The sequence below is a fragment of the Hippoglossus hippoglossus genome, chromosome 14 (assembly GCF_009819705.1).
Source record: "Hippoglossus hippoglossus isolate fHipHip1 chromosome 14, fHipHip1.pri, whole genome shotgun sequence".
NCBI lineage: Eukaryota > Metazoa > Chordata > Actinopteri > Pleuronectiformes > Pleuronectidae > Hippoglossus > Hippoglossus hippoglossus.
In genome coordinates, this window is record NC_047164.1 from 21,730,578 (window position 1) to 21,742,661 (window position 12,084).

The window sequence follows — 12,084 nt, forward strand, 5'->3', positions numbered from 1 at the left end:
TTTGCTGAACGTATGTGTTTACACGTGTCTCTCTGGTCCAAGGGACGTAGAATAAAGTTGCACCAGACTCTGTGACGTGGACCAGGGAAGAACAGATTTACATTGTGCTGTGGATCCGGTTCAATGGGCGGATCCAAGATTATTTTTGAATCCCTTTCGTCTACGTTCCCAGATAAGACATCCAGTCTAGTATTGTGAATATTACTCTCATTTCATAATATCCCGGAAGCAGAGTCATACACATAGTAAAACTAGACAGAACTATCACTTCATCAAAGATCCTGGAATAGGCACAACTTCAGATTTACATGATTAAATGTAGCACAATAAAAATATCATCCCATTTGTATAATCGGAGAGGGAACAGGAAAAAGGTTTCTGTTGCGAGATACCTGGATATTTGTTGTTTTAAACAAAGCCTCTTAGAAGGTTAGAAGATGTCATTACACGTTCATTGAAAATGTTAATGTGGAGAAAATGTGTCTAGCTCTAGAAACCATGTGAACATCAAAGGTTCAGAGGAAGATGAAGAATAGATGGATATTAAATTCAGGGTCTTGTTGATTGACTATGAACAATAACTGAGGTTTGTTTCTGTCACACTATCGATATCAAAGTGAAAGCGTGATCAGTAGAGCTGTTGAACATACATTTATCATATTTATAAAGATAAGAGAGTATACAACTTCCTGATAATGGCAGCATTATCTCATGGTTTATGTGTAAAGACTGTATTTAGAGAGAATTCATGTTAAAGGCCACCAGACGTGTGCATGCAGCCAACAAATAATTAGAAAACACTAATGGCATAATGTCATGTGGTCTGCAAGTAAAACTAAAGTGCTTATTTCCAGTGATGCATTTTGGGTGTGCTGCCAATTACTCAAAGAATAAATATTAGGTAAGTTAATTTATCAACCCAGCACTTCTAAAAGCAATGCAGCATAGGGCTAATTCACAACCAGTGTCTGGATGTGGCCTCTGTCTGATGCAGGCTTAGGTCTTCTCCTGATATATATATTTAAAAAAAGCTTTAGATAATTAAGTAAACACAACCAAAGTAATACTCATAGTACTGTTTACTGAAAGACAATGACTACATATTGGTGACTATGAACTTTATTTATAAACCAATAACAGGCCCATAATTAAATGTTATATTTGGGTTAGTGTGCAGTGATTCAAATCCAATATCGTGTTAACATACAAAATAAACAAACGGATTGAAAAACATGATTAAACTCAAATTAAATTATACAAAACCAGTTCAAGCACATCAATCCTAGGTTTGGTCATCACTGGTTGAATGTTTAATATGTGACAACTGAATTGCAGTAAACTATGCAAAGACACAAAACATTACAAATAGCTTGAAGGGAGAGTATTTAGTTGGCATGGTGTGTAGTGGAGAAACACAGCTTCAGTGTGTAAGGGTAAGGCCCACCTGTAACAGAGACAAAAATATGAAACATTTTAAAATACATTATGAAGACAAAATGTAAAATGAACAGTATGTAGTCAAATGTACATGACTGTGTTGGTATGTTAATGTAATGAGATGAGTGCTTACTAGGGTTTTTCATCTGGTAATGGTTCATCAGAGAAAGGGCTTCCATAGCGTCATTGATGGATTCCCACTCCAGCAGGCCGGATGAACTTCGCTCACCTTTTGTGCCACACAAGACAACTGATTAAATTACCACAATGGATTATACTCAACTGTGTGTTAATGCACTCAACTAAACAGATCTGAAAAAGCCTCAACATAAACAAAAAGACAGCCCATTCATAGAATCTATCATATATATATAAAATTTAAAAAAACATTTATTTGACGTTCATCTGGTATAACAGTTTCTCTCGAGCCAACAGAGACACTAACACAAGCTTTTATTACTTGCAGAATTGACTACTGTAACGCTTTACTTTCTGGTCTTACCAAGTCAAATATTGCGCAACTGCAATTATTATTAAAGACCAGAAAGAGAGCACACATTACACCAATTTTAAAGTCTCTGCATTGGCTACCTGTGAGCTTCAGAATTGATTTTAAAATTCTTTTACTTGTTTATAAAGCTCTTAGTTCTTAGTCTTAGTCCTAGCTATCTATCAGATTTGCTTTCATCCTAGGAATCATCTCGACCCTGAGGTCCTCTGGCAGTGGCCTTTTAATTATTCCCAAGGTAAGAACAAAAACTCACGGTGAGGCATCCTTTCAGTATTATGGTCCTCGTCTGTGGAACAGCCTGCCTGAGGACCTGAGGGCCGCAGATAGTGTTGATATTTTTAAAGGCAAACTGAAGACCTAACTTTTCAGTCAGGTTTTTAAGTAAACTTTTCTTATCTACCTACTGCTTACGTACGTACGTATGTGTGTATGTATTTATTTATTCTATCATCTTAGTTTTAAGTTCTTATCCTGCCCCTGGTGTTTCCTCAATTCTGATAGTGTTTCCTCAGTACAGTTCCTGCAATGTTCTTTTTTAGTTACTTCATTTTATTGAAGTGTTTGGGCTTTGGGTGGGTAGATGGTGGGGTGGCACAGGGACAAGGGGTGGTGGGGGGAATTGTGTCAAGCACATTGAGCTACATATTTTCATGTATGAAAAGTGCTATACAAATAAAGTCTGATTGATTGAACAGTGAAGAATATTAATGCTAATGATATAACCCTCCCAAATTACAGTTGTATACAAGAGAATTTGATTAGTATGCCAGATTTAGATGATGGCGTGGGGGTTTGATGTGATTTTTTTAATCATGCGGATCAGTTGAAGCTAAATACAAGTGATAGTGTGTTGCATATACCATAGGAACTGTTAGGCCAACATACAGACTGAGTGTAAAGCTAGCTTAGCAATCATCCCCATCCCTGCACTTTACATATAGAAACGCTATATGGATTGTAAATGGACAGCATTTATGTAGTGTTTTTACAGTCCTACCTGAAAGTGCTTTACACAACAAATCACAATCCGTCACACATAGAATCATAAATAGCATTCATGACAAAAACAAATTACTCACTTTTTCCAGAGAAAAGCTTCACACTTGTGGGATCCTTAATACCGAGTTCATCACACACCTAGAAAGACACACCAGTGAAAATGTGAGAAGGTGGTTTGTAGAAAATCTATCATTCACAGGGATGACCCTGGAGGATTTCCATACCTGGTTGAAGATCTCTTCAGATATGTCAGGTTGCGCGTTAAAGAAGTGCAGGACATTGCTGGGGTGCTGGATTCGGTTTTTGGCTGCCTGCTCTGGGGAGGTGAAGCGGTTGTTGCGGGAGCCATGGAAATCTTTGAAGCTGCTGGTGTTGTCTTCTAACTGGTAACACTGTCCTGGCACGATAGCCTGCTGCTTGGACACACTGCCAAGGAAAGACAGCCAGAAGTCATACACCGAATCTTCTTAGTTTTTTTAATAGTCAATGCTATTATCCTGTAATATTTTGTGCAGCTCTTACCAAACGCTGAGTTTCTGTCCGAAAAGGAAGTTATTGTTGAGGTGAGTGATTGCTCTGTCCACAGAGTAGCAGTCTCCCATCTCCACCATTGCTGCTCCGGGCTTACTCTTCATGAACTTAACCTGAAGAAGAGAAGCATCCAGCTTCACTACACATAAACAACTTCATCATAAAATTGTTGATGGAGAACTGTTGGTAGCATAACCTTTCATCTTTTACTCCACCCATCATTTCAATGAACAGTGTATTTTGTTACTATTCCAACTACAGTGATCAATATTTGGTATCTTAAGAGTAGAGCTTCAGGGGGTGTTAGGCTCCATTTTACTTACCCTCTCTATGTTGCCATAGAGACAGAAGATGTTGAAGACCTTGTCAGCATTGATCTTGGAGGGCTCAAGGCCATACACCATAAGAACCGGGGAGTCAGCATGAGGACCGTACTCAGGGGGCGGTGGTCCATATCCAGGGCCATAGCGCTGGCTACCGCGACCACGCCCACCCATCCCTTGCCCCATGCGGTGGGAAGGAGGGGGGCCGTAGCTGTCGTCATTGTAGCCATGATAACCTCCTTGAGGACCACCTTAATTAAAGAAAAGGTAAAGATACAGTATTAGGGTGTTATCCACCATTCTTAATGCAAGACCACTGTATTTATTGAATACTTACCATAATCAGGTGGGTGGTCTCCTAGAAGGGCAGGCTGCCTCTGCCGTTTGTTTGGATTGCCATTGGGATCTAAAATGGGGAAAACAAAAGTTGCCTATCAAACCATTAAATTACATGAGCTACATTGTGATAAGGTGCAGAACTGTGATTGGCATGCAACAAAAGGAACTAACATCTAATGAGGTAAAAGAAAAACCTGCAAGCTCTATTTTGCTAAATTAATGTGACATAATGGAGATTTTTAAACGGTGAGTTTGAAAGATAGCTTTCGAGACCTCCTACATCTGCCATCCTAATACAAACACACACCTTGTGAATTGTTCCAATTGCCTTCACCATCAGCATCTGTGCAGGTACATACATACACATGTCAAATCCAAAATTAACATTGAAATTTTATAATTTTGGCAAAAATGTATCAACACATTTCTTTATATCTTAGAAAATATTTGGAACAAACATTCATGGAGAGGATCAGAGATTAAAATAGGCATCAATGTTATGAGCAACACCTGCAGTCTAAGCATGTTTTATTGGAAACTACGACAACAAATCAGGATAAGACACAGGTTTCACATCAGAAGTGACAAGACATCAAGCATTTAAACTAGAATACAGTGTTAAAGGGGAAACAAATTAAAACAGAATTGTAAACTGGCTTAAATTCATCAGGAAAATTAAAATATTCACATGTATAAGTAAATTATATGTTTAAAAGAAAAATTAAAAGCTCTGTGGAGAAAAAAATTAAAAGCTCCATTTGATAAAACCAAGATTGAATTCTGTGCATCAGCATCCATGTTCTTTTAGAGGCCCTTTCTGAAGTTTAGCAGATCAACAATCTACTCTTAGCTGACTATAATCAGCAGTAAATATTAAAACAGGGAAATATTTTTTAGTCTGACCTGTGGGTATTGACACTTTTCTGCCTCACGAGTCTCCACAATTGATGTTTATTCAAGTCTATTCATCTACACTGATTTGTTTAAAGCACATCCACCTTGTCTACACTACTGTAGATATTTTTTGAACAGACATTTTCCCCTACTTAAAAAAAGAAGCTATGTCTATGTGACAATCGTGTAACAAAATGTCTCCATTCAGACAAGAATACAAAAATGACTACAAATGCTCAAGCAAGTAAATACCAGAGAAGAACATTGTGAGCATGCTCAGTTAGCTTATACTCATGTCAACTGGTATATAGCTGCCATTGTTGTTGTCATTTCTGGCAAATGCTCATTACAAAGCAACACTGGGAAAGCGCTATGTAAACTGTGACAGCATCGTTTCCCAGACGATTTTACTTCTTCACACAGGCACATAGAAACCAGAGTTTTTGAAAGTCTGCAATTTGAAATGCATTTGTAAAAACATTTTGGTGATTCAAAACGCCATATGCATGTGGGCAAGCGGCCCAAATCCAGACAAAAAATGTTTTCTGCAAAATATCCGCATTAGTGTAGGGTGCAAGTCGTCTGAAAAAAACTTGGCTGTGCCCTTTAAAGTGTTCACAATTTATTTGATGCAACATCTACGCTTAAGCTACCATCAGAAGATGCTGCCCAACCATAATCAAGATAAAAACATTATTGATTTAAGTAGGACAGATGTGCCCAACTATATTGTTACACTCAGCAGGTTTATAAACCAGAAATATAGTGGCCTATCAGCAAACATGTTTTCTTATTGACACCCAAATTTAATTCATAAGTGTTAGGTGAATCAGTGTTTTCATCATGGTATGTTGTCCGTTGTGTTGAGATTGAAGTCCCACACACATATCAAAACAAGCCCACACACCCATCCACAGCAAACAAAACCTCCTGTGGTAACAGATAATGTCACTATTATGTGCCACCACAATAACAATGTGTGTTACTAAAACCCATATCTAAATCAGTTAAATAAAAGCTTACATTGAAAATCCATCTGAAGTGCCACTACTGCTCCAACACGGTACAATCCATGTACAGCTTTCCAAACGCACTTAATTTTATCTATAAATCAAACTTACGATTACTCAACCACTCACAAGCTCATTCCCAGAAATACTAAGGTGCTTGGTTAACGGACACAATGTGGTGTAATCACACTGCCATAAATTTTACATATTCTTTGAATATTGTAACTATAATTTCAAATGGGAAGTTGCAAAAAGGACTCCAAAATTTGTAAATAATTTACCTACATCTATTATTTGCTGGTGTTACTAAGGTCACAAGAGAACATGATGGCAACAAGTTGTTTTTTTCTCCCACATCAGTCAGATTATTCATTCATTTCTTTCAAGTACTTACAGCACCACACATGGAGCATGGGACACAGTGGGCAGGTAGGGGGCAGTCTTCAGCAAGGGTGCTACCCGCATACCTCTGATTCCAGCCTCAACTCATTCTCCCTCCTCAGTCCTTTCCTTCTTCTGTCCTTCCTTGCATCCCCACCACCAGGAAGAAAAGTACACCCATGGTCCAAGCTTGGTTTTGACTTGCTGCCAGTTTGTTTTGAAAGTTGCTAATCGAGGCTCATTTCCAGCTTACCGTGCTCTGATCACAAAGCGGGACATTTGCACCATTTCAGAGTGGGCTGTCAGTCCATAGACACACTGAGCCAAACCTGCATCACACGGGAGGCGTTAAAGGTATCACTATGGGCCAGTTCAAAAAAATATTTAAAAAAGGGTAAATGAAATAACGCAGAACAACACAAGAACAGCACAGAGAGGAGGGAAATGGGGAGGAAGGCACAAGGAAAAACAGAACACCAGAGTCCATAAATGTAGGAAGCGTTGCGAAAGGATTGTAATCTGTTTGCCTCTGTGCTTATATGCTTGATAGGTGTTTGATGCTTGTGTCTTCATGGGGCCCCCCTGTGGATATTTCTTCTTGTGTAAAAATGGGCGTTCACATGATGCTTGCTTATTTGAAAAGGCATCTAGTGACGATGTGCTGTCGTGGTGGTTCAGCTCTGTGTGTTGTCGCGGATATTCAGCTCGTTGTGTTGTCATGTTGTGTTCGGCACAGGATGGCAGAGACGAGCGGTATTAGCATCTGAGAAAGAGAATGGCGTCTTTTTTGTTTATTGCCCCAAGTATGTGATGTCATCTGTTCCCTGGTCAGGCTGAGTGTGTCTGAAAACTCCTCTGTTGCTCCCTGTGGTTGTGTTATGGCAGGCACATCCCGAGGGCTAAGAGGCGTGGCAGAAACGACCACACGCATGACTCCAGCCCTCATCATCAATGTTTTGTGTCAAAAGTGGCGACTCCTCAGGGCTCTGCAGATGTGCTGCACTGGATGAGAGGTGGTGGTAGATGCTTATCAAACTATCGTCAGTCTGTGGTGGATATACAAGGTGTCTGTTTGCGTGGTCTTGGAATATTTCTGTCCCTCAATTTGAAATGGTGTCTACTGTCCAACACCAAAAATAAAGCGGTTTCCCATGTCAGGTGGTGAAGATAGGGGTGATGATGGACTTGGAATAAGGAAGTACAGAGTTGAAGTTGTGTTCCGGTGTTTGTTGCCCCACTGTGTCCGATGTGAGCCACAGAGCTGATTTACTTTAGCTGTGGGTGCTGCTGTTATACTGTCGCTGTAGAAGTTGAGGTAAGCCTGTATGAGATTGCACAGTGAGGACACAAGGAGTACCTCTGGTTCGTAAGGCAGCACAAACTAGAATACCAAGAAATGTCTGGAGAGGACGAGATGTCAAACACCTGTATGAAACCTGCAATGTACATGTACCGGCTGTGTACAAGAGAAACAATTACATCTTTTAGAGTATCCGACGAAAAAAGAAAAGAAAAATGAAATACATTTAAACACACCAGCAAATTTCTACTGCGGTCCACAACGAATCTGAAGAAAATGTTTAATACTCGAATGAGGTTTGAGTAGGAACAAGGCTCCGAGCACATAATACTTCAGTGAAAATCTAATTACATTACAGTTGGTCTACTTGCATTTAGCAGTATCCTGTATTTCAACCAGTATTTAGGCCATACAAGTGTGGCCATAATGTGCCAAGTGGCTGATGGAGTTTTCAGAAAGATCAAAACATTGATTTATGAATGTTTGTTTTCGCTTTATAATCAAGAAAGCACCCAATAACAAAAATTATATTTATACACACTATGATCTATCTTCTTAAAAGTTCATTAATGATTCTAAAAACAATACACATTTTAAATATAGATTTGAAAGCTGAATGATGTAGATGCCATGAAGTGTGTTTGTAATATATATTTTACACCAAAAAGGTCCCATGAAATGCAGAATGTTCTTTTGCTCCATAATAAGTAGTTGACACCTGATGACAGCTTTATGCACCACCTGCCCTCAATCCCAGGTCAACCTTCATGTTGAAATACATGTAGAGCACATCAATGCCTGGGAAACAATTCACATCTCAAGGGTCATTTCATGGGACCTTTAACCAGAGGCATGTCTAGCTGTCTCTAAAGTCAACTCAGCTGGCTAGTGCAATGTCTAACTTCAGCTATAAAATCTCCACTATGTTTGAAAGGATGCTAAAAGGTGTGATAGTCTTTAGTGTTTACTGGATGAGGGTAGGCAGGGACGTGAAGCTGTGCAGCTGTGGCATGCTCTATAGGGAATGTGAAACTATGTGAAGAATGGTGTGCCTGCATATGCTACTGTGACGGTTGCTTTGAGCGGTACACATGCATGACACTGTAACTGAAGTTGGCTGCCCTTGAGGTTGCTCCTCATGCCCTTACTTTGTGCCTGCAGTGTGACGAGAAAATGCATTAAGACTGTGAAGGCATCACAGGAATACTGCCTATGAACACATAGTCAATAGGCATGTGGAACATCTGTGATCTGAGGCAGTGCCCCCGGAGGCAGACAACCCTAACCCTCCCATACAGTGGCATGAGAGGAAAAGAAGAAGAAAAATGGGAGAAGGAAGGCTTGGGGGCTGCATGTTACCTTGGCCACTCAGGGTGGGGTTAGTGTAGTCCCACGTGTCTTGGTCGTTTTTGAAGACATTAAGGCGTGCTGGCTGTGAATTGCAAAAACATTTTTTAAAATAGTTTCCTCTCAGTAAGACCTAATGTTTATTCTCTTGGTACAAAGATGGATTAGATATTGCCATAGACTCACCTTGGCATATTCAATCTTCAGAGTGCAACAGCCAGAATAGATGTCTGCCCCATTCAGAGAGGCTTTAGCCCTCTGGGCACTTTGGACCGAATCAAATGTGGCAACAGCAAGTTAAGGAGATCTGATTATGAGAGGAAGTCTGAATTCAAATAAATCATCAATCAAGTATCCCTAAATGTCAGCTTGTTATAGAATCATAGTGGATCCAAATATAGAGAATCGTGGCCAGTAAAAAAATACAGTAGTTCTTAAAAAGGATATTCAACCATGGCTTGAACACCATTCTTCCTGAAGATGACAATCCTCTGCACAGGACCACAGTTGTTACAAATGGTGTAGAGCACATCCTGCAGGAGCACACGTATACATTTACACTTTAGATTTTGTCAGTACTCTTTATACAAACATCACATATGACATTTCAATTTTAATACACAACCAAACACTAAATCATCCTGCGCTGGTGATTGCTATCTAAAACCAAGTTACTATATTTTGCAATAAAAACATAATTTATTAATATCAAGGTGGACATGAAATTCAGTGTACCTGTGTTTAGAATATTGTGTGGAAAAAAAGACATCTGCATTTTAAAACCACACTGAAATACCACAAAAGCCACCAATCCCCCTTTATAGTACTGTTTGATGGCTATATTGGCACTAGTACTTCCAGCCAAATAGCAGTAAATTAAATGAACCTAGTCCCTTTCTTATTCATAAAGTCAGTTTCAATCACTGCTCAAATCAAACAAAGCTTAAAGTACGGTGGCCTGATGAATGATTCGGTCTGAATTCGTAATTATACAGTATTGTACACCAATTAGCACAATACTATAGAAATTATTATGTGAAGCTATTGTGGTACACAATGATTGTTTTCATAATCACATTACCGTGGTGATAGGATAGATGGGGTTTATGATGGTGAGCAGCAGCACATTGTTGACGCTCCGCGTGTCATCTGCGTCTCCTGGCCGGGAGATCTTTTGACTGGTGGAGTAGTTGATGAAGGCAGGGTGGCCTGCTATGTAAACCTGATTCTCTGCGGCATAGTTAACAGCATTGCAGGAGCCATTCATGTCTTCATACTCCACCAGGGCCTGGCGCTTCTTGGGCATCATAACCACAAAGCTGTAAATAAATATTTCAAGACAAAAATTACTATTGACCGAGTCAATTAACCATGCTTCATCTATAAAAAGCATCATTTATATAAATGTTTAAAATCCTGAGCAACTCGATGGAACTGATTTTGCCTTTACCTAACTACATTTATTAGAACAGCTCATAGTTTAGGCTTTGAGTTTCACTGGCTCTATTTAGACCTAGCAAGGTGCAACATCATCTGCCATTAATCAGCAAGAGTGGGGAAAAACTACCAAAAAAGACAATGTAAAAACACAGGATGGTAAGAAGTGCAATATATGTCACGAACATATGTTCCAAATGATCTGATCACTAGTGGAATGATTTATAACAAAAAAACTGTTCACACCTAGTATTGTAAGGAATCCTGTGTGACTACTGTGATCAGGACCAAATGGTGTTGCTTTAACCCACTCTGAGTTAACTGATGTGACCATTGTCAATGTGTTTGTAATTTTGAGAGCGGGAGAGAGAGAGAGAAACAGAGAGAGAGAGAGAGAGATAGTGTCCCAGACCACAATCTATGGTCCCAGACAACTACATGTGTGGCATTCCACAGCACAGACGAGTTACAAAGTGTCTAGTGTCTGACTGCAAATAATAATAATAATAGTCCTTCATGGCTGACTATGTTTTCTCCCACAACCACCACAGTGAAACGCTTGATTCGCTGACAGTGGGGCTTTCTGTGAGGGTCAGTTCGTGGTTACTATGAAACTGGAAAGCGTAAGAATTACACCACTGAAGAACACAGAGAGAACGTGAGACACACAGGGGTCTTAAGTGGCCTGCTATTACCTGATGGCACCAAACTCCTGCAGGGCCTCCACCAGGTCGGCCTCCATGATCGCGTCCACCAGGCCCCTGATGTGCACCACCGGGGAGGGCAGCGGTTTGTGAGGGTCCTCGTAGCTCTCCTGAAAACGGAACAAGATGACGCTTGTGGGGTCTTAAAATACTTCCACCGCCCACAGAAGGGCTCGGAGCAGCGGCTGGAGATGTGAACACTGTGACCCAAATCATTTGGTTTCATAATATGTATCAGGTTATAGAAGATCAACGTTAGCAACCAACGTCAGGAACGATAACGGGCGGAAAACCCGACACTATCTTCATATTAATCATGTTATGAAGACCTTTAACATGTTCCCTGTCCGTAAACAAAGGCATAAACATATAATTCAGTAACTTATCTTTAGTGAGACAGCTGGATAAACCCCGTAACCACTCTAATATGTTTCTATTAGAGCCTGTCCCTCTTTATGGCCTGACCAGCATACAGGAGAACTGGTTTAACTTATCGAGCTAGTTAGCTTCTTCAGTTTAGCTAGCGGCGAGACCAGCATCCCTTTTTCAAGCTTAATTCATCTCTTAGAAAAGCAAAACCTGGCACATTTTAACACAGCATCTCACGACAGTAAAAGACAAACCGGAGGGCCTCACCGTCGTCATCCCTCCGTCCTCAGTTTTCTGTCTTTTCGTCGCTCTGCCACCTTCTCCGTAGTATCGGCCCGCAGCAGCAGCCATGTTGTCCTGTCTGCCCGAGCGCTGCCGCCTTCACGGGCAGTGGGAAAAACGAATTTCTATTCCACACCTTTCTCGAGACACCCGTTTTCCCCAAACTCCGATTTTATTATGCAAATTGTGCAAAAAAGATTCAAATAATTATAAATCTTCC

At 40.2% G+C, this 12,084-nt stretch overlaps 1 protein-coding gene across 2 annotated transcripts; it reads right to left on the reverse strand.

Moving 5' to 3' along the window:
- Positions 1-1,282: 1,282 nt before the first annotated feature.
- hnrnpl (heterogeneous nuclear ribonucleoprotein L) lies at positions 1,283-11,956 on the reverse strand. 2 transcript variants are annotated; one of them, XM_034607386.1, is made up of 15 exons: positions 11,850-11,956; positions 11,205-11,323; positions 10,154-10,391; positions 9,520-9,605; positions 9,259-9,355; positions 9,085-9,157; positions 4,448-4,483; positions 4,139-4,207; positions 3,802-4,052; positions 3,470-3,591; positions 3,172-3,373; positions 3,028-3,085; positions 2,202-2,258; positions 1,571-1,666; positions 1,283-1,444 (listed from the first exon to the last, which is right to left on the reverse strand). In XM_034607386.1, exons 1-15 carry the CDS (start codon positions 11,931-11,933, stop codon positions 1,386-1,388), a joined length of 1,647 nt encoding a protein of 548 aa, XP_034463277.1. In that variant the 5' UTR covers positions 11,934-11,956; the 3' UTR covers positions 1,283-1,385. The 2 variants fall into 2 exon arrangements, with proteins under 2 accessions (XP_034463277.1, XP_034463278.1); XM_034607387.1 differs by lacking the exon at positions 2,202-2,258 and having other exon boundaries at positions 11,850-11,920.
- Positions 11,957-12,084: the final 128 nt, after the last annotated feature.

Excerpts from the sequence above, each read along its gene's own strand:
- hnrnpl (XM_034607386.1), bottom strand. The coding sequence starts at position 11,933 with ATGGCTGCTGCTGCGGGCCGATACTACGGAGAAGGTGGCAGAGCGACG. Across the intron at positions 11,324-11,849 it reads AGGACGGAGGGATGACGACG|GAGAGCTACGAGGACCCTCA; the intron begins GTGAGGCCCTCC and ends TTCCGTTTTCAG. Across the intron at positions 9,606-10,153 it reads CCATCTATCCTATCACCACG|GATGTGCTCTACACCATTTG; the intron begins GTAATGTGATTA and ends GTGCTCCTGCAG.